This window comes from Dermacentor variabilis, chromosome 3, assembly GCF_050947875.1.
Source record: "Dermacentor variabilis isolate Ectoservices chromosome 3, ASM5094787v1, whole genome shotgun sequence".
Classification (NCBI taxonomy): domain Eukaryota; kingdom Metazoa; phylum Arthropoda; class Arachnida; order Ixodida; family Ixodidae; genus Dermacentor; species Dermacentor variabilis.
Window position 1 is genome coordinate 97660613 of NC_134570.1, and position 23302 is coordinate 97683914.

The window sequence follows — 23302 nt, forward strand, 5'->3', positions numbered from 1 at the left end:
ACTTTTGTCCCTGGACTGGACTAGTTGACTCATAGGCAACTAAATATCACATTCGAATACGTTGGAAACTCTCATGAGTTCCTCAGAAAATCATACTTTTTCTTTTGTTAGCAAATTAGTACTGCATTTACCCAAATCTAACGTCCACCTTTTTTCCAAGAAAATGGTTCCAAAAGTTGCCTTTGCGTAACAGTCGGATAAGAAACCGAAACTGCATTATGCAATGTCACCACTATGACAAAATGGTGACAGAACACAATTTTATTAAAGTTGCTGACGTTGCTGTCACTTCATTTTGTCCTCGACTATCATCTTGAGTTGTATTTTCGGCCAATAACTCTCAGATATACTATCACTTTTGTAAGGTTTTGTGCCACTCTGCACTGGATGCGCTGGCATAATCAGTCGCTAGTGTTTGTGGCACAGTGCCAGGAATGCTGTGGGACACATACTTCGACAAGTGCTACGCAGAGTCTCGTGAACCTGATAGCAGTATGTCTTAATGTGATCGCTCGAGAGTACCGCCCCTGTATACTTGGTATCTGTGGCCAGTGAAGTGCAAAGGGCGAAGACGATGCACCACTTTCATTATGAAAGTTCATAAAATAGATTGTTTCTATTCTGTTAAGGTAAATTCTGCAGATCTCATTTTTTTCCGATCACAAATGTGAGGACATGCTATGTCTTTATTTCATATATCGAGTATGTGTTACATTCAGGTGCGTATTACATTCAGGTGCATCTTTTATTCAGGTGTGCTTATATTTTCTTACTTTAACCCCGCTAAAAATGGGTGTGCATTAGAATTGGTGAAGTACGGCACGCCCCTTTCAAGGTAATTTTGTTGTTTAAGTTATCGATCAAACAATCTATCAAGCAATCAATTAGTCAGTCAATAAAAGCACTTTATTTTTCAAATGCATAGAGGACAAATGCAGCAGTATCTAAACTGATAGCTGAGATAGGCTAGTTTCTGGTCCAGTTAAAAACACCACATGCAGATCTGGTGTAGAAATAACAGAATAACATACTGAAATGATTAAGCAATTTGCGATTTAGTTTAAAAGTGTCTCAAAACAGGCCATAATGGGACTTAAGATTACTTTCTTAATGACTTCAACATGCCTTTCTTTTTTAGATCAGTAAGTTTCCTTCACCATGACTTCTAGAGTAGTTTGCTTGTCACTATTTTGACATGTACAGACGTTGCAGAGTCTACTAAAAATAGTTCACTGCGGTTTAGCAGGATATGCCTGGCTGCTTGAATTGTTGCTCTCACCGTGCCATGTACTAATTGGACCAAATGAATGAGCTCTCATGCTTGGTTGTAATTTGCCTGCAGGTTCGACACGAGTATGTTACGGTGACACCTGAGGGCTTCCGCTACCGACAGCAGATGTTCCACTCTGTGGGCTCCCTGTTCAGGTGGTTCAAGGAGCACTTCCGGGACCCCATCCCCGGAACGCCGAGCAGCGTCACTGCAGTGCGCACACCAATGGGCCAGTCATCCTACATTGGTGCCACACCCAGCATCAACATTTCTAGTGAGTAGGCATTCTTGACCCTGTTTTGTCTTATGATGTGTAACAATTCCACCAACATTCACTGTTGGCCATGCTGCCTTTGTGTCTCGCATGGAGAGGCATAGCACCTTTGCTGTGCTCTGGGCTTCAAGCAGCACTCATTGGGGGGGGGGGGAGGAAGAAAAAAAGCAAGCTGTAACAAAAGATAATTCAGCACCATTCAAAGCCGAAATTGGCAATTCTTGTGTCATGCATTACGTTTGCACTCATGCGCATGTTGTGTACTCGAAAACTCTTGGGGAAACACGGATCAGACTCTTCCTTCTGCATGCGTACGCCGACCAATAATGACGACTTGTACATTCGGACAGCTTTGCAGCAGTGCCACTCGCACCAGTGCCACTCGCACCATAGACCTAATGTACAAGCATGACTGCTTGCTAATTCAACTATAGTATTAAACAAAAAGAAATATGTTCTTGTTTTGGTACATCTTTGTCTTCTTGAAACCAAACCTAGAGAAGCGTTCACTACTTGCTGACCCTAACCAAACCACGAAAGAAGCAAATCCAAGCTGCTAAGTTGTAAAGGCTACATTTGTGGTTTCTTGTTTGTGTTTTGTCTGTCCAGTGTTTTTTCCTTTACACGTTAAATAGTGACACGGTCTCAGGTGGCTTCGTAGGCTGCTGTTGAGAATGTTACCATATTTACACGATTGTAAGTCGACTCGAATGTAAGTCGACCCCCCCACATTGCGTGACAGGAAGAAAAAAAATAAGAGCATACCCGAGGGCGCATTCGACAAAGAAAATTTATTAGTAGCTGACATGGTCACTGCACTACTCGTCTTCACTAGTGCTGTCATCGTCACTACAGTCACACAGCGTGTTGTTGTTCAGGAAAATTTCACATTTGGCAAACGACCACACCACGACATCTTGTGGAACAGCAGCCCACACCATATGCACCCAACCACACGCAGCCGTCAGGGAGGCTCTTTTGACAGCTCTGGTTGGCGTAATTTCGCTGTTTTCTGCCACCAGTCACTCGTTGTACTCACGGCAGAGCAGGTCCTTAAAAGGCGAAGATCCGAGCTTGTTTCATAACCATGTCGCACTTCATTGGCAGGGACCGATCATGCATTTCAGCGACGTATGCCGCAAGCTTAGCCTACAGCTCTGGAAGGCGTCCAGATTACGGCACATGGGAAATTCCTCACTTACCGTCGCAGGTGAAAATTTCGCTTCGCTGCAGTCGCTACTCTCGCGCCACATGTTCAGAAACATAGAACTTGCGGCCCGCTGCGCAGCGATTTGTTTCTTCGGCATAAGGGATGGCAGCCCTCTTGAATGCTGCTGTGAACGAGTGCCGAATGATTAGGCCTGGAGTGCAGTGAACTAGACACTGTACCTGGAGCACTCATGACGACTGAGGAAGCAAAGAAGTAGCTCATAGCCGGCAGTCAAGCAGTGTCTGCTCTTCCATGAACTACCAATACTCCCCGCAAGCGCCACCGTTCTGAGCGTGCCGCCGCGAATGGTACAGCGGCTCTTCCATCAACTATCAAACCCCCCCCCCCCCCCGCCCCCATGATTGTTGTTTGCACTGTAAAACTCTAAAAAATGTTGAAAAGCCCTTCCGGAAAGTGAACAAATACGCGGGATAGCAAAAAGCTACGGGTAGGGCCATAGAGCAAACATAAAATTGTAATTACGTTGTAGCTCCCATCGGTCTCGTTTTTTTGGCGGCGCCATGTTTTGGTTTCGATTGTAAGTCGACCCCCCCACTTCAGATTTTCACATTTAAAAAAAGTGGTCAACTTGCAATAGTGTAAATACGGTAGTTCTTTAGAATCGTCAAGCAGTTTCATATGCTGCCAGCTTCACCCTTGATGTCTATGCCATCAAGGGCCATGACAAAGTGGTGCCGCCCTAATTAGCAACATTTTACTACTGTGTCTACTGTTCAGTCTTTGTGCAGCTGGGTGTAGGCATGCTTGATGTGAATCTATTGCGACTGGCATTTGCTTAATTTGATATGTGATATATTCACATACATATGCCTCTTGTCTTTCTGCCTCATAACTAGATGTCGACCCTCAGGCGATCCAGAGAGCAGCAGCCAACATTTCCAATCACATGTTTGCATCATTATCTCAAGTGGCTGGACAGACACCGTCATTCCCAACACCGTACGGGGGAACCTATGCCAATGCATACCCTTATCACCAGGTAAATTATGCATTCTTTTGCTTTTCTTCTGTGACGCGGGACCTAGAACCCAGTTGTGTAATTTTCAATGAATGACAACGGACTCGCCTGAAATCTCCGGGCAGCTGTATTCAAGCATAAATGTATCTATGCTCTTCATCAAAGGCATACAATCCACAACACCAACTAGAGCTGATACCAGGCTGTGCAGTAGTACTGTGATGCTCTCTATTGCGCTAATAGAACCTGCTTTTCAAAGAAAAACTTGTCCAGAAGTTAATGGGGGGTTGGGGTTCAGACTGCTGACATGGCGGCCTTCACAGATGCATGAGCAGAAGAGGCTAATCATTGGGCCGTAACCAATGTTATGATAGAATAGCCATCCCAAACCTTCAAATACCATCTTCAGATGAATTTTTTATTCCTCAGTCGAGTGAAACATGCTCAAGGCAGCATCACAGACTAAGTTACATTTCTCCGAGGCAGAAAAAGTACTTAAAGGGCCCCTGAAACGGTTCTGACAAATTTTGTAAACGCGTAGGGTACAGCTTAAGTAGAACATTCGCACCGCAATTTAAGTGAAGCGTTACGTATTAATGGAGCTACAAGCGATTACAAGTTACCCTCCTCCCTAGCCATGCTTTTCCTCCTCAACTCGTTCGCCGAGCGATCGGGGCTAAGCTCCGCCTTCACTGGCTCTGCGTCACGATGCGACATCACATCGTCCACTTCCGATTGTTTTGGAGCCCGCCCTCGACCGCGAGAAACCTCTCCGCTAGGCCGCTTGGCCGTCGACCCCAAGCGAAAGCTATCGAAGCAGCGTGCGTTGCAAGCATTTTGTCGTAGCGCTGAACGTGTCTGGTATTCCGGTAATCACACATTACCTGAATGTTTCCACGGAACGGTGGAGGCATAAACTCAAGCTGATGAAGGAACTTTAGCATAGACGTACGTGAGCTGCCTGATACGGGTGCCTGCCTCCACGGTCCAGCCACCCGTTGGCGCAGAGCTTAACCAGCCAAAGAAAGAGCTAATATTGCTCTAACCAAGTGTAAAATATTTTAAACATTTACAAAAACAACGTGTTAACGATTACACTCCTGCGAAAAATTTACACCAGCAGCAAAGAAGAATATATTTTGTTACTGCTACTGTGTGTGGTTGAGCTCTATGCCACCAGGTGGCTGCACCGTGCAGACCATTCACATTTGCGCTTCTGTTCATCACCTCAAACGACACACAAGGGGACACGGCCAGGCCCTGTCCCCTTGCGCTTGCGTTTTCCCTAATACCGGACTCGCGAAACGCTATTGCGTTAGTAATCTTCCGGTGTAAAGTGACGGCCGCAATCGCACAAATCCTGGCGGCGATCGGATAGTGGCAGTCCGATGCGCTGCGGCCAGTCAGCTTGTGTACTGGCTTGCAGAGGAACGCGATGTCGCACCTTGACATATTGCCAGTCGCTACGTCTGCAGTACACAACGCAACAAAGTCGAAGCAAAGCGCTCGCGAAAAGACAAACCGATGCTGACGGCGGAGCTCTCGTCAAAGACTGAGCACGTTGTAACACAAGCAGACGACACTTTCTGTGTGCCGGAAGTGCTTAAGTGTACTGAAAAATTGTTCTTGTGCATTCTCTCTATGTTACTTTCTTTTTATAAAAACAAATTAACTAACATTCCAACTATTACGAACATCATTTGTTTACCATAAAGTTGGAAAAATTATCGATCACGCGCCCTGGTCAGCCAGTCGGATAGCTCGCCCCCACTGACGTCATATGGGTGATTTCGGTCATATGGGTAGGGGCGGCTTGAAATTCCGCCGAGCAGTGTGCTGAGATCAGCAGTGATGTGCATTTTTAAACCCTTATAATAAATTACACACTTTACGCAGAGCACTTAGATGTGTCAATTAATGATCAGAATGACCTACTCTAATGACTCAGTACGTTTGTAAAAAATCATCAAAATCGTTTCAGGGTCCCTTTAATGAACCTAGCTGACAGCTTTTTCTGGTGGCCAATTGTCTCTCCCGAAAGGAAAATTGCATGTCGCAGTGGCTTATGGCCACTATGGCTTTAATCTGCTGAGCACAAGATCACGGTTTCAATTCCTGACCATGGAAGCCGTATTTTGATGGTGTGATAAGCTAAGTGAAAATACTAGTGTACCAAAGGTGGGTCTGCGTTAACCCCAGGTGGACAGGTTTAATGCTGTGCTCTCCACTGTAGTGGCTCTCATAACCCAGGTGTTGCTTTAGGGAGTTGAACCCCATCAGTACTATATTATTTAGTCGCTCTAAAGGAAATTTGTTACTGGTGAAGAAGTGATTCCAGATGGTTTTTCAATTGTTCTAGGAAATAAGGCTCAGTAATAAGAAAAATTGTGAAAATGATTCTTTTATCAACTTACTACAGTTGAACCTCGCAGGTCGCGGGATCGAATTCCGACCACGGCGGCCGCATTTCGATGGGGGCGAAATGCGAAAACACCCGTGTACTTAGATTTAGGTGCACGTTAAAGAACCCCAGGTGGTCGAAATTTCCGGAGTCCTCCACTACGGCGTGCCTCATAATCAGAAAGTGGTTTTGGCACGTAAAACCCCATAATTATTATTGAACCTCGCAATAATGAAATCAGCAGGAAACACGAAAAAAATTTCCTTTCGCGAGAATTTCATTATGAAAAGAGACAGCACCGATAGGTAATGCATTGCAGAACAAAACTTTACTGTCAAAATTCCGTTAGCCTTCTTTGCAAGCGTTGCTCGAGGATATAGAACCGCATTGCCGACAGTACAAAGTGTGCCCCATGCATCGACCAGCAGTGGCAGTACTGCCATAGTGCAGCATCCTCGGTCAATTGCTTTCGGAGATGCGATCACTTTTGCGAGATTTTGTGTAACTCGGCACCAGACGCAGAACAGCAGCGCATGCAGCAGCATTTCTGTAGCGCACTCTGTTGCCCATAGGCGCCGATGCATCCGGTGCCAAGCGCAAAAGTGATCGTATCTCGTGTACCCGAAGGCAAACGATCGAGATAACAGCTCTGTCGCGCAAATCTACGTCCAAAACCAGCGTCCTTCAAGCAAGGGATGCGTATTCCCAGACAATCGCTCAATCATGGTCCGATGCGTGACATTCCATATGCTGCGACCGCCATCTCAAGCGCCATAAACAATTCCAGGTCGGTGAGGCGTGGACTTCCTTGTTTTTGCTGCATTTTTCTCACCAAAGCGCACATTAAGCAGTGCACTGCCGTGATCGGCGATTTTTGTTGGAAACGCGCGTTCAGTTTGCGTTTAGTTTCACCTCAGGCGATTGGCCTAGGCCTCGCCGAGTCGTCATCCGCAGAGAACACAAACTGAAAGCGCGTTTTGAACAATGATCTACGATCTCGTCAAGTAGGCGTGCGAAAACCGTCGTCACATATCAGTAGCAACATGCATGCCGCTTTAAACGGGCGATCAACAAACAAGATGGCGGCCCTGAAGTGTTTCCAGTGCACTGATCGCTTCTGACACTTGGTTGTTTTTGTGAACTAAAATGGCGGCGCCCACACAAGTGTAATGTGGTGGTATTTTATGTAATTTTAGTGCAAAACAATCTCATTTGAGCACATTTTGGAGCCTGCTAGCCTTAGGCGAGTAGGTAATATGCGGAGTTACGTTCCGGCAAATTTCGCTGATGCGGGATTGCAGTACAGCGACATTTCGTTGGCGAGAGGTACGAAATGCATTGAAACCTATGGGCGTTCGCCGGGGATACAAAAATGTTTCGTTGTTGCGAGAATTTCATTGTTGCAGTGTTTCGTTATCGCGGTTTTTGTCTCTATACTAATGTACTCATTGTGCTTAGATATACTGGATAGCCACTGTCTGAGCAAATCTTCATCGTCATAATAAAAGAGGGGAGTAGATGCAAGTCAAGGCACACTTTAGTAACCTGCCACCATCTGCAGGCTTGTCATGTAGCCAAGGGCAAGCGAGGTTCAACAAAGTCAAGTGATTCCAGTGAGTTTGTAGTGTGCACAGGATAGAAAAGGCAGAAGTCACCAGAATGGAAACAAGCCTGAAGTGTGTGTTTAAGTTACTGCTGTCCTAGAGACTTAAACAAAAGCGCACACTCATACACAGCAAATATCATAGGTGTTTTCTGCTTTCCCAGTAACAGCTGTGCTTGTGCATGCAGTGGCAAAGTTTTAGGTTAGCTGGTGCATGATTTCTTGGGAGCACGATTGTTTTTTTGGGCCAGTGCTTAGGCCATAGTTCTGTTATTGTTAGTTACACTAGCCATTCCTCTTGGCAGCAGTATATTCATGAAACCCTGGATTGGTGAGCCATGCCCCCATGCATCTAACCCCCCCCCCCTCTCTTTTTTTCCCTTGCAGCAGCCGTACACACCCTCACAAGCGATGGCAACGCCACTCGTGACCCCATCGTACCACCATGCGGTGGCCACACCATCGGTGACCCCTCGCTACCCACAGACCCCTCAGACTTCGTGGGCGGCTGCCCAACAGACACCGCGGGGCGCTCATACACCACGGCACACGCCAGCTGCTGCCGTTGCGGCTGCTGCAGCTGTCATCCAGGCCAACCCCATCCCCACCGTCGTGTCTGGCACCAAGTAAGCACCAAGGCCTTCTCAGTGTCTTGGACTGTTATTAACACTCTTGTTAAGTGTGCGATGTTCCACTGGCCACCTGATCTGCTTGGTGCTGTAGCTTTAAAGGAAGCCACTAACCACACAGTGAACATTTGAACGGAAAATGATGAAGCTAGAAGAGCTAGCTTAGAGCTAGGACAATGCTAGTATTGATTGGTTATCAGGCAGATCATGCTGTAGTTGACGTTAAGAGGAAGAAGTATAGTTTCGGCCGATCATGGAACATGTATAAACATGAAGGTTTGTGAATATGTTTGCAACTACAGTAAAAGCTCATTAATTCGAATTCCGCAGGGATGCTATGAAAATTCGAATTATACAAAATTCGAACTAATAAAAGTCAGAGAAAAAAATCGCTTGGTTAAGGTGCGTATATAGTCTGACGTGGCGTGAGCATGCGCGCACACGCTACGTCACGTTGGCGCGAACGTCTATACTTCGAAGCACTGATGCAGTCAACGTGACCGGACGCGGCCACCGCGCCCAACGTCGAGATGGCTCTTGCTCCATCCGCGCGTTCGTCGCGCTGACTGGGGCGGAGAAAAAAATATGTCGCAGTCTTCCGCAAAAAGCGAAGCATCGATTGCGATAGAAAATTAGTAGGTAGCTATACGAAGTAAGGATAGTAGTTTTATCGGCCGTGTAAACTTGTAAGCATTCGCTTACTAAATAAATTAACAAGCACGGTGTCACGCGCGCACAGGTAAGCATGAAAGCATCTCGCTCGATGACCGCGGAAACTCGCTGAAAAACGCTGGAGTGAGGACACGCAGCAGTAGCAGCGAGCAAATTGACGTTCGTACAGCTCTCGCTTCAACGCGAACAAAACGTAGAAAGCACATCGCATATGAAGCTACCGGCGCTACGCGCACTCTGCAAACATTGCGGATCGCTTTGAAGATGAGGCCCACGCGGGTGCGCACTTTGGCCACGTCGCAGATCGCTTTCAAGATGTGGGCACCGCATGGCCGTGCCGTAAGCAGCAGCCGCCGAAGAGTGTCCTCCCGTCTCTCCCTTGCCTCAACCCCTGCATGCGCGCTGCAAAAGAGAGCGCGCTCCGCCCCACCTTCCCCACTCGCGCACACGAGATTGAGCCGCGTTCGCCGGCTCAACCTTGCACGCTCGTACACAAAGAACACGGCGCGCGGCGACGGTGTCCTTGCCACTGATCGAAAAAGCAAAGCTGCGCGACCCGCATGGCGACGCCAGCGTGCTCCCACGCACTCCCCATCCACGATGATGCAGAGTTCGAATTATTGGTGGCGGTGCGGATTTCAGTGTGAATAAGCGGGATGTGTTACATATTGCTTTCAATGCATTGTTGGACGGACCGCGGCGACTACTTCGAATTATCCGAAATTTCTAATTAACGAGCTTTTACTGTACAACATAACAAATCAAATGTTGTATTGTCTGACTTGGCCCTTGAATTAAATAAGCACTATTTGCAAATCTGACTGTTTTTTTTTAATAGTTTCCTGTTCTTGCAAATACTTGGATGTGAACATTGTTTTACAGCTCATTGCCACTTATAACATAACTGCTTTAGTGCAGGACCAGATATGATGCAATCTTTTCTGGCTCCCATTCTTCCTCCCATAAATCTCATTGTGTGGGAGGATACATTACATACAGCTTTCTCACGCGAGCTTTTGCTGTTCCTACCAGTATGCACGCAAACGAACTTTGCTGTGCATGTTCGCGGTATTTGCTGCATGGTCATCCGTGAACCCTGTGCCACAGACGCTGCCGTTAGTGCAGCCTATGTGCATGAGCTCGCGCCAGATCAATGTGTACTCATGTATAAACATACATCAAGGGCGAGCTTCCCGTGACAGCATGCCCCCCGATAACCCCACCGGCTAGCCCTAACCAGTGGTGCCTTGTCGGGAGTCAGGAACTCGGTGGGTTAAGGGGGGACGCGGCTTTCACATAACAAGAAATAGCAAAAAAATTGAATTTTTGAAAATCACATTTTCAATTTTTATTACTCATTTTCTATCTGATTCCGAAATATCATCACTGTAAACCATGTAGAAATGCTCTAAAAAATTTGTTTTATCAGCCAAGGTGGCGAAAAATTTCGTTGAAATCAAGAAAGAACGGCATTTTTCAAGACACAATATCTCCGGAACGGAGCAACCAAGCGCCGCCATCTTGGTCTTGTTGGAAGGCGCACTTCTCTGTCTTCAAATTTGCCGCTTCAGCTACCTTCTCCATACAGAAACAAGCATACAAAAAGCAAATGATTGAAGGTCATGCCGGAGTCTGCAATTGGCTGCGCGCGCCACATGACTTCGGCACAGTTGGCCATTGGTCCGGCGCTCACGTCGCCTGCTCAGCTCTTAGCACCTCGCGAGCCTGCAAGTCTCCACTCGCTGTAATCTCGGCGTGTCAAAAGGGGCGCTACACAGGCATCGCAGTAGCGTGCCCGATCCCTACGTTTTAGGACGTCTCAGACCCGTGGCTAAGCACACTGAGCATCGGCCACGTGGACATCGCCACCAATTTTCGCACGCAGAATCCGGACGCGCGTCTAAGCCTTTCACCACTCGTTTCGGAATTCGTGACCATGCACATTGCGCACGTAATCCTCGGACCCACTGCTAAGCATTTCGTGCATAGGAGTCTGAAACTCGACGATCAAGCACATCGCGCGCGGAAATCTGGCACTCTCGCCTAAGCATCTTGTGCATCGGCGCTTCTGACTGCACGACTACATGCGTCGAGCGTCAACTCCTCAAGCCCGCGTCTATGCATTTCGCGCGTCGGCACCTCGAACTGTGCGGCTAGGTACTTCGCGCTTCAGCACCTCAGACTGCGCGACTAAGCACATCAAGTGTCGACTCCACGAGCCTGCGGCTACTAATTTCGCGTGTCAGCACCTCGGACTGTGCGACTAAGCACATCAAGTGTCGACTCCTCGAGCCCGCATCTAGGCATTTCGCGCGTTGGCACCTCGAACTGTGCGGCTAGGTACTTTGCACTTCGGCACCTCGGACTGCGCGACTAAGCACATCGAGTGTCAACTCCTCGAGCCTGCGGCTACTAATTTCGCGCGTCAGCACCTCTGACTGCGCGACTACGTAGATCGAGCGTTAACTCCTCAAGCCCGCGTCTAGGCATTTCGCGCGTTGGCACCTCGAACTGCGTGGCTAGGTACTTCGCACTTCGGCACCTCAGACTGCGCGACTAAGCACATCAAGTGTTGACTCCTCAAGCCCGTGTCTAGGCATTTCGCACGTCGGCACCTCGGTTTGCGCAGCTAGGTACTTCGGACTTCGGCACCTCGGACTGCGCGACTAAGCACATCGAGTGTCGACTTCTCGAGCAGGTGACTAGGCAATTTGCGCATCGGCACCTCAGACTGCGCGGCTAGGTACTTCACGCTTCAGTACCTCGGATTGCGCAACTAAGCACATCAAGCGTCGACTCCTCAAGCCCGCAACTAGGCATTTCGCGCATCGGCAGCTCAGTCTGCACGGCTAGGTACTTTGCGCGTCGACACCTCGAAGTGCGCGAATCAAAGGGCAAAGATCCAAAAAGTTGCCTGTAAGCAATGACAGCAAAAACTACAATCCTAGTGCATTTTGAGAGATGTGAACTGCTCCAAACACTTTGAGAGGCATTTTCTCAAAAGTGTGTTTTGGGCATTCTGCATTGTCTGTGGAAAGGGTAGCATGGGAATGCCTGGGCCAATTTTGGTCCTGTTTGTTTTTATGTATTCCCTGAAGTGTTCTTCAGGGTATGACAGTCTTCAATATCTTGCTGAGGGTGTAGTTTTTTTTTCTGCATGCTAATTTTGAATGACAAGATCTGGTACAAGTAGTGAAAGTGAACATGATGTTCTGTGTAAAAAAAATAAAGCAGTTTAAGAAGTTTTGAAACTGTTGTACTCTGTAGTGCTCTTTTGAGCAGAGATTAAAACTACAAGCAACTCCCTGGCATGTTTAGTTACAGTGCCAGGTGTTCCACAAGTGCAAAACATGTAACATTTTGTAACTTGAAAGCTAGTCAAGGTATCGTAATGAAACTGCATATTTCTTTATTTCTGACACTTTCGAGTGTGGTTGCCAAATTTTGTTGCTCTAGGTCAAAGAACAAAAAAGTGAGCTCTGATCCCCACTTCCCCCCTAAAGTTGCAGTTTAGTGCAGAGTTAATAAAATGCTTCGCAGTGGCTGTGTGACATTTGGAAAAAATGAAGAAGCCATCTCACTAACGAAAGTGAGGGCACATTCCGGTCATATGCTTTGATTCCTGGACACACGTGGCTGCTTGGTCTTCATGTTTTCCAAATACATGCCTTGGAAAAATGTTGTTTTGGTTATAATAGTTTGGCGTAATAGTTCTGCGCAAACCTGCAAGGTAAAGAGAAGTAATTAATCAAGGGAAAATGAGATATCCACCCAAATGTAGCAATTGCTACAAAGGAAACCCGTATGGGTTCCTCGAAAGAAAAGCCTCGCCGTTGAAAAAAAAATTAATCCTGGTCTAGGACTCGAACCCGGGACCACTGCCTTTCCATCTGAGCACCATCTGTCATCATTAGTTACTTCTCTTCACCTTGCGGGTTTCCGCAGAACTATTATGTCAAGCTCTTGCCATTGTTTCGAGTTGTTGACAGATTTTAATTCGCCCTGCGATATGCTAGCTGCCTGGTTAGCTCAGATGGTAGAGCAGCTACCCCGGATCAGGACAAACTTTTCTTCAACTGCAAGGCTTTTCTTTCGAGGAACCCATGCGGGTTTCTTTTGTAGCAATTGCTACGATTGGGTGGATGTCTCATTTTCTCATAATTGGTTATAATAGTGTGGTACATACCGCCTATAGTGAGAAAATTTGCTGCTCCAGCAAGTTGCATTATAAGCAGTTTATGCTGTACAGTCGCCGACCGTTTATTCGGACCTCACGGGGACTGCGGAAATGTCCAAATAAACAGGTGTCCGAAAAAGCAAATTAAGCAAAAAAAAAGCCTTTATTTCCACGCACTTATTCGGGCTCGGCAGTAGGCTTAAAGAAATCGTGAATGCGCCATTGCACGCTGTCCCGTTTACGCGCAATCAGATAAGCCTGAATCTCGGAGAAGGTCGTACAGTCACTATAGGTGGCTGAAAGCAGTCACTGCTTGTACACGCTCCGCATGCAACGGCACCGTAGCACATGGTGCGTCATCTTCCGACTCGGAGTCGTCTGGTGGTGCAGCAGAAACCTGACCAATAATCTCGCCGTTGTCAAGTTCTGCGCATGTCAGTACAGCTGTGTCAGCACCTGTGAGACTGTCAAATGAGACAGTGTCTGGAATCGCAATGCAACCACTGCGCAGGTCTCGGCAGAACATTTTCGGCGTCAGTAGGGAGCACATCAGATGGCGACAAATTCTAGGCCTCCCAGTACCAGCTTGCCGGCATTCCCCAGTGCAGTCTGCGCAGGCACTGTCGGCGCCATTAGACACTTGACACAATGTTTCCTTGCTGCGTTGGATCACTGCAACCTCGACACAGCACACAAAGCGAACATCAGCACGCCGTCACGTCGACACCAGTCGCACAAACGAAAAATGCGGCCTACTTGCAGCGTTGTGCACGAAGAAAGGAACAAATCGGGGGTGAAATTCTGTAGGAGTCCACCTAGTGGACTGTCCATTTCGGCTGCTGATTTGCTGGGGCCGCTTGACTCGTCCTCTCTCGTACAGCTGCATCCAATCAGTAGCGGCCGAAATGGACAGTCCACCAGGTGGACCCTTACAGAATAACCCTCTGCTGCTGGATTGTCTTGACATGACTTACTAAGCTGAGACCGGGACTGCTGTAGCCACTCTGTCGAACCTGGCAGAAACGATGATGATGAGCGGGGATTTGCAGTAGCGCCACTTCGTGGGCCAGCAAGGAGGCTCTGTTCAAAACAGAAATGGCATTCAGTAAGTCTAGCCATGCACCGGTCAGAGTCGGTGCATGGTGCTCTCGATCGAGTTGGCTCAAGGAGTGTCCGAAAAATAAGACGAGAGGTTGAAAGGTGTCCAAACTTTAGGCAGTTGTTATACATTATGGTCTATGGGGAGAATGGGCGGTGCCGCAAAGCAGACCGAATAATCGAGCATGTCCGAATTTTTGGAGTCCGAAAAATCAGTCGGCGACTGTATATCTGTTGTGATTAAACATTATTGTTCTATAATAATGATGAAAAATGCCATTCATTATTGGAAAACTATTTTGTATGCATTTGCTATTTGACTTGCTTCTGTCACTATGCGGTTCATACGCCATTCAGTTTCAAAGGTTACTGTACACACACCCTTTGTAGAATAGATGATCGCTCCTCCCACACTGCTCTCGCCATTCAAATATTATTAATAAAGATGTTTTTACTCATCTATAGCAGTAACAGAATGGGTGCCAAGCGAAGGCGAACACAATTTGAAGTGCAGGAAAGCTGTGAGATCAGGAAATTTGCAGGCATATTAGCATGTGGTGGGTTATGGGTTAGATTGATGCAAAACAAGGGTTATTGGAGATTTTTGGAAGAGGTCTTTGCCCTGAAATGAACATGTATAGACCGATGACAAGGATGTGTTGCCCTACAACGATGTGACTACACTTTTGCAGGAGCACAGGCAACCCATCGATTGCCGACTGGAAGCGCATGGCGGAGCAGTGGGCAAAGCAACGCATGGAGCAGCAAGAGGCATCCAACCGTGCATCTGTGCGCCGCACTCCGACAACTCGTGCATCCCCGAGCCCCATGATCGAGTCGACACCGGCTGGCGATGCCACACCTCTCATAGACGAACAGTAGCCAAGAAGCTGCCTCGGCTGCTCACGTTGGGGAGCTGTTTTATAAGCTGTAATGGACTGCCTTTCTTGAGGAACTGTGGATACCCGTTTCTTGTGATTTGTTAGGTACTGTTTTTTTATATATATATATCTTCTTTGGGAAGATGCTTTGGGGGAAAATAATGCTGCCAGCCTGATGACCTGGCTCTTGGCCCCTTTGCATGCTGGATTGCATGTAGCAACTAAATCATTGTGGCATACTATATGCTTCTCGGAACGAAATGACCGTGCGGCACAAGCTTGGGAATTGAATCATGCAAGAATGGAGAAGCGATCCTTGCCACCTTGCCATGTAAATACGTTTTTCTCACAAGCAGTTATTTAAACTGTGTAACTTACCTTTCCATTTCTTTTTTTTTTTATGTCTCAAGTGAAAGTGGTACATGACGAATAAATATGCAATGCAAATTCTCTACTCAAGTGTCTGCTTCAGTCTGTGGCTTGAAAAGCCGGAAGGGGCAGCACTGTCACACACGTTCCCATTACAAGGCTGTGTTGAAAACAAATTTTCTATGCTAATTTCCAAGTTTTAGTAGCTTTGCCACATGTATCTTGAATGTAAAGAAATGACACACTTGGAGCATATGAAATTTGGGAGACAGTTGTTTAAGGTATAGTAATTTGATCCTGAAGGTTATCTTCAAATACAGTAAAACTCGTTAATGCAAATTCTGCGGGGATGGTAAAAAAATTAGAATTATACGAAATTCGAACTAATGAAAATCAAATAAAAAATATAGCTCGGTTAAGGCGTGTATATAGACCGACGTGGTGTGAGCACGCGCACACATGCTACGTCACGTTGGCATGAACAACAGCGTCTATACTTCAAAGCACTGGCGCAGCCAACATAACCGAATGTGGCCAACGTGCTCCAATGTACCCGATGCCGAAATGGCATCTTGCTCCATCCACGCATTCATTGCGCCGCGCGGAGAAAAAAAGTGTCGCTGTTTCGCACAAAAAGCGAAGCATCAGTTGCGATAGCAAATTAGTAGATAGGTATACGAAGTAAGGATAGTAGTTTTACTGGCCGTATAAACTTGTAAGCATTCGCTTACTAAATTAACAAGTACGGTGTCACACGCGAGCAGGTGAACAGGAACACATTTAGCGAAAACTCGCTGAAAAATGCTGGAGTGAGGAATCGCGGCAGCAGCAGTGAACGAATTGACCTTCGTACAGCTCTCGCTTCAACGCGAACGAAACATAGGAAGCACATTGCATATGAAGCTACCAACATTACACGCACTCTGCAAACATCGCAGATCACCTTGAAGATGAGGCCCACATGGGCACGCACTTTGGCCACGTCGCAGATCGCTTTCAAGATACGGCGCCTGCATGGCTGCGCTGTAAGCAGCAGCAGCCGCCAGAGAATAATGTCCCCCTTCCTCCCCCCCCCCTTCTGTCTCACCCCTGTGCTTTGCACGTGACAGGATAGGGCGCGTATCCACCTTGCCTTCATCGCTCGTGCACACGAGATCGAGCCGTGTTCGCCGGCTCACCCTCGCATCCTTTCGCTCGCACATACAGCATACGGCGCACGGCATCGATTTTATCACCCTTGAGCTTTATATGGAACCTCACGGGAGAGAAGCAACCTGCAACGGAGGTGTTGGCAATGCCTGGCCAGGCGCAAATGCATCTCTCTCCAGTCGGGCCTCAACAGAGGGCAGCAGATGGAAAAAGCAAAGCTGTGCGGCCCGCACAGCGACATCGGTGCCGCCACCATGCTCCTGCATACTAGCACTCTCCCCATCCATGATGGCGCGGAGTTCGAATTATCGGGGGTGGTGTGGATCTCGGTGTAAATTAGCGGGATGTGTTACATATTGCTTTCAATACATTGATGGATGGACCACGGCGGCTACTTCGAATTTTCTAAAATTTCGAATTAATGAGTTGTGAATTAAGCTTTTACTGTACCAAGCCCATATTCGACATCATTATGACATCATGAAACAGATACATTTTTTTTGCGTAGTGTACCAATAAGCAGTTGCATTAAATATTTACAAAAAGTGCATGTGCACTGGGGCACCTTGGTCCAGAAGCTTGCTGGGGCTGGGTCAGCGAGGTTTTAAAAAAAAATAGCTAGAGTGGAAACAATGTCACAGAAGTGAAGCTGCACCACTGCCATCTTAGGAGGAGCTCTATAGAACAGCAGCTAATAGTAAAGGAAACGAAGTGCTTTCCTCGTACTCCCTACGTGTTTAACATGGCTTATTTTGCCGTGTACATACTGGTATTTATACCAGTATCTACACGGCGAAATAATATATGTAACACACATATACAGATATTTGTGTTACAGTCGAACCTGAATACATCTAACCCAGATATAAGAAATTATTGTGTACAGTGCAGTCCACTTATAACGATGAGTTGAATTGCAGAGTATCAACTTATGCATTAAGGCTATGAGAAAAGAAAAACATATAATGATATGTTATTCACCGCATATCGACTATAACGATCGAAATTCTGCCATTTCGGCAGCGTTTTCCATGCTGAATAATCGTGAAATTTGCCCTGCTAAGTTCCCTTTAACTGAGACAGGGCAATAAGTTTGCCTACGCGAGTTCGTATCTGCCGCCATTACTGTGCAGCGTGTCCCGCTAGGGCGCCATCTGCGAAAGCCACGGAGAACATCGCAAGTTGCCGCAGCGTGCTTCATGTCTGCGTTGGCGGCAAGTGTCCGGAGAGACAAAAAAGGGTGAGACGTAAACGGTGCCTGCGCAGCAAGCATGGAAATGCGCCGCGAGAGCAGTGGCAGGTGCGTCGACAGAGTGCAAAGCTCTGTCGCTTGAGACGAAGCAGCAGATTTTGCAAGACTCAATGTACGAGAATGTGCAGTCGATGTTATCGACAGTTCTAAAAACCATGAGCGCCACGATCATGAAGGCCCCGGGTGCAGCATTTGGAGGGGGTGATGGCAAATAGTTATGTGTCAAATTAACAAAAAGACTCCGTGCACCTTTTGCTGAGTGGAACTGTGGCACTACGCGCCAACTACAGAAAACAAAGGAATGGAAAATTGTAGGAGGGTGCTTTAGAATGTGGAGCTAAAACAAAATATACATTATAGACGTCGTACTTGAAAGGTACATGAAACGTTTAGTAGGTACACCTGCGTAGCACTTGCAAAACTGCTGTATAAATACTTCCCCAACTGCTCTAGCAGATAGTGCGAGATTAGCATATAAATTTGTGCTTTAATTTTCTTACTAAATTTTTTTTTTAATACCATATGATCTACCAAGACTGTATTCAGCTAGTTGTCTACTATTTCTGGCTCATCTTCAGTTTCCTCGTCTCTCAAGTTTCCTCCTTCTGAGGTGCTTCTTTCAACTTTGCTTTAGGAATGTGTATAACATTGTATATATCTACACGGCTATGCGTGTGATGTGCACTGCACATGGCTATGCATACATTGTGAATACACATGCCATACACATATCTTTACAGGTCTTTCTGTGTGCTCGATATTTGCATTTCTTGTGTTATATGTGCATGGTTATTTTTATAATGTCAATCTTTACATTCATCTGGCAATAACGATTTGCTCTGTTTATATTGGGGGAAGTGTTAGTTTTTTTTAATTTAAAAAGATATATTGCATGCTCCTGCTTTTCTGCCTCTTAATATAAGTGTGTCAATATGCGCTTTCAACGTGGCTTGTTTAATTGGGAGTGGTGTGGTGCACTCGTTACTTGGGACACTTCAAAATGAAATAAACATTAGTACTTAGCTACAATAGTAACTCTAAATTGGAGCAAGCCATGAGAATAAAACTGTGCTTCATTGCTTTAAACGAGAGGGCGCGGCGGGGGTGGGTTTGCAGTGGGCCAGTGCCCCGTGTGCCACTGACCCTAGTGACGCCACTGCCTGAACAGCTTTTCAAATTCTGTTGGAGACTGCATCTTCAGTAGCTGTAGACAATACTTTAATTGGAGATAACCAGCATATATGTTCTAATGAGCCTAGAAATACATAGCCAAAGCTCTTGATCTATAAGAGGACACCACCTGACAAGGCTCTATATCAGAGGTGAAGTAGGGGCAAGTGGTGGCTTCACTTCTGCTGGTAATAACCTGCTGCAGCTTTCACTCAAGCAATTTTTTTTAAGCCTCCTTGCACTAGACATGCTTTTGTTTCTCAATTTTGCCTGTGCTTGCTTGTTGCATGGTACCAAAACTGGTTTGTAGAAACAAGTATATTGCAGCAAGTTACTTAGGGTACTCTGATGCTTGCCGGCATTTCTCTGATTGTTTAGGGCGTTTGGACCTTCAGTTAAAGGTAAAAAAATAGATAGACTTGTCAGACAAGTTGGAAATGGAGTGTCAGTAGTCCTTGAAAGTAGAGTTGTGTCAATAGCAAAATTTCTTTATTGACTTGAACATGAATATTTAAAAGAAGAACTAATATTGGTTAGAACACGTTGGCGGGCTAGTTGGTTTGAATCCATGATAGGATGCTTAAGTGCAACGAACGGGAATGTAGAAAGAAACAGATACACAGAGACAGCGCAACTTTCAACTATAGATTTTATTTTCGTGCGCATCGATAAATATACACCAAACGAGCGGTATATTATCCCTTTATTAATTACTTCTCTCCACCTTGCGGGTTTCCGCAGAACTATTACATCAAACTCTTGCCTTTGCTTCGAGTTGTTGACAAGTTCAACTTTGCCCTGCCATCTGCTAGCTGCCTAGTTAGTTTAGATGGTAGAGTGGCTGCCACAGAAAGGTGGTGGTCCCGGTTTCGAGTCCCAGACCGGGATAAATTTTTCTTCAACAGCGAGGCTTTTCTTTTGAGAAACGCGCATGGGTTTCCTTTGTAGAAATCGCTACAATTTGGTGGACGTCTCATTTTCCCTTTATTAACATTGCAATAGTTACAATGATAAACCGAGAAATCGTATCTCTTTTTCAGATAGCAACACTGATGGCTTGCTCACGCACTTGTCCTCTAATTTTCCAATTTCATAGACCTCCACACTCTCCTTTGTCATCCTGCTATGAGCCCTATACAAAATAGAAGTACACCCGTGAGCAAAATTATACGGACCAGGGATCAAGCGATAAAACTAATTTTCTCCTGTGTCTGTGAATGCAACTTGAAAGTAAAGATTGCAGTCCAAACTTGGCACTATCAATTTTCTAGTGCACTCGTCAGTTTCTGTTTATGCGTGTTAATTACGAAGAAATTCAGTTTTTTCGGCGACTCTGTGGTCCGTATACTCTTGCTCATGGGTGTACTTTCAAACATGGGTTTGCAGGGACACTATCGGCACTGAATGCTCAAATAGCCCGAGATTACTCTAGTGACGTTATATTGATGGTCTTTTAGCCTCTCGTTGATGCACCTGCCAGTTTGACCAACATACATTCTTCCACACGAAAGGAGCATGGCACAGACGTTATGAGTGCAGTCTGCAAATTGCTTGCGATGTTGAGTAGAACATGCGCTCCTTTTGTTATTCTCTGAATTAACCTGTTTGCATAGCTTCTGTAGACGCTCAGGGGCAGCGAAAATGATGTCAACCCCCGACTTTGTCGCTATTCTTCTGACATCATGTGAAATACAATGAATGTATGTTACCGCAGCAACTTTCTTTACCCTGGCAGTGCTACTGCTTCCCTTAGATGCGTTTTTATACTACCTGGTCAAGCTCTCTGCAACAGAGGTGAGAATATGCATTGGGTAACCAGAATCTGCCAGGCGCTTGGCCTGATCTCTGAAGCCTGTTTTTACTTTGCGGTCACATGACTTCATGAGAGAATTATTGAAACAAAATGTTACTATTGTGCATTTTACGAGTTTTTGAATGAGCAGAATGGAATTGTAGGGCTGGCTTGCTGCCTCTAGGCTGACAACTCCAGCAGACCTTTTCTGGTGAAAAGTACAGGCCCAAGTCTTAAAACCTTATAAAATTGGCTAGACAGACTTTATGCGTCAACGACAATGGAGACAACATTTCAGTGAACAAGGTTAGGGTTTTTTAAACCACTAAGTCAAAATTAGAGTTGTTATTCAAAATAACTAAAAAATCGTAAACAAATCTGAATACTTTCACAACATCAGTGTTACTTTTCAGGCGTTCAAGAACCTTGTCACGGTCAGCTAGATACAAGTCACTTAAGCAGGGAGCAATACATGACCCAATGCATATGCCCTCTTTTTGTTTGACATTTCCCCCCTAAGTCGCGTAAGTAAGCATAAGTCCTAAGAAGTTTAGAAATTTGTCGCGAGTCAAACCAGAAGCGTTTTGAAATGGAACTGCTCCAAACTTGTCAATGCAGTCACACATTTCATCACGTCATTCTGTGGGAGAGAATAGTAAAGGTCTTTCCAGTCAATAGAAAAAGCTACAAGGTTCCTGTCTTACCAGTCTTTAAAGAATTCCACCACTTGTTCTGATTTAGTTACCAAAAATGGGTTGTCGATTGGCAAGAGTTTTAAGTGCTTTTGTAAAAATGTTGCTACACGTTTCTGCCAGGTTGCATTCTCTGACGCTATCACTCGGAAGGCACATTCCAGCTTGTGCGTTTTTGCTGAGAAAAACAAATCAAGGTCCCCCTTCGTGCTTTTTTTGATAGACTTGGATAGGCCATCTAGTTTGAAACTTTTGCATAGCTTCTTTGCTTCATTTTTTACTTTCTGAAATGTTATGTCCTTGTGAACCCTGAAAGTTGACGAAATGGCTTCACGAGCCTTTGAATTATACATTGTCTTGTTTAGCACCATGAAACCGCCCTCCTTATCCATAGGGATAACTCAGAAGGGTTTGGGTGCGAGCTAGTTGGTACAGAGCATTCATATTTAAAACAGCGGCAAAAAAACACAGGCAAGGGAGGACACAGGTCAGTGCTCGTCCTGTGTCCGCCCTTGTCCGTATTTTTTGGCGCTGTTTCAAATATGAGTGGGGATAAGTGCGAGCACATTGTCTCTCATGAACTTATAGTCTTATTCAAGGAGAACCCTTCACTAAGAGTATAGGATTGCATTAGCACATCCACTCCCTCTGATACACACCTTTCTGACTTGGCTTCAGGTACTCGCTTTGATACTTTTGTCATACTATTGCCAACAGATCAGAAGCAGACTTTTTTTGGGCTAAGCCACGAACTTCAGCCCACATTTGAGTGCTTGCTGTACATTGTCCGTTAGTACCATGTCACCAACGATGTGCACCTGGCTCGTTGATGCTCAAGACCATCAGCACAGAAGAAGACAGAAGAAGACCAGAAGAAGACCACAAAAGACCATCAGCACAGAAGAAGCCTTCAGGCTTCTTCTGTGCTCCCTGCCTCAGTCCTGGTAGAACATGCTGCCTTTAGGAATTCCTTCGTACAGTCGATGATCCAGGAGAATGTTTTGATCATGCTTTAGACATGCATGATTCATCGACATGCAGCACTGAATGTTTTTTTTTGTCTTCTTTGTATCCGCTTGTTCGGTAAATATTTATCGATGCGCTTGAAAATAAAATCTGTAGTTGAAAGTAGCGCTGTCTCTGTGTATCTGTTTCTTTCTACGTCCTCGTTCAGTCGCACTTACGCATTCTATCGTGAACCTAATATTGTATCAAAAAAAGAATATTCTCTTATTTTTAAACAAAGTGTAACACAGAGGTTGTGTGGAGTCCACGTAAAGAAGGAAGGCTCACTAAATTATTCAATACCGTTTAGAATTGAACTTTCACTCAGTGGAGGAGCTTATAAATAAGAAACGACCTAAAGGTTATCGTATCAGGTGTTTCTTGATGACTGTCTCTATTAATGAAATATAGGAGGTTTGAGATCATGATAATTCTTGCTTGCCAACATTTGCAACAAGGGCTGACAGAAGAAAACTCTTTGACAAATCATTTAATTGCCTGATTGACTAAGGTTCTCTCATTTTTAATTGTCAAAGCTAGGCCAGGAGTGACGATTGGCTATTTGCAGCTAATGGTGAGCTCATAAGAAATCTGCTTTTGAAATTAATCAAAATCCTTTATAGAAGCATGCTGGTACAAAGAGTTTCAAATCATTTAGCATGCATAACTGAAACCAAGT

At 45.7% G+C, this 23302-nt stretch overlaps 1 protein-coding gene across 1 annotated transcript in view; it reads left to right on the top strand.

Annotated features, from left to right (window-relative positions):
* Nucleotides 1–15648, top strand: part of Spt6 (transcription elongation factor Spt6) — a 98923-nt gene extending 83275 nt beyond the window's left edge. The window contains exons 34-37 of the mRNA XM_075686013.1: nt 1343–1544; nt 3612–3754; nt 8125–8363; nt 15006–15648. Of these exons, the coding sequence (XP_075542128.1) occupies nt 1343–1544; nt 3612–3754; nt 8125–8363; nt 15006–15195 (774 nt within the window). The 3' untranslated portion in view covers nt 15196–15648. The remainder of the gene's footprint in view (nt 1–1342; nt 1545–3611; nt 3755–8124; nt 8364–15005) is intronic.
* Nucleotides 15649–23302: the final 7654 nt, after the last annotated feature.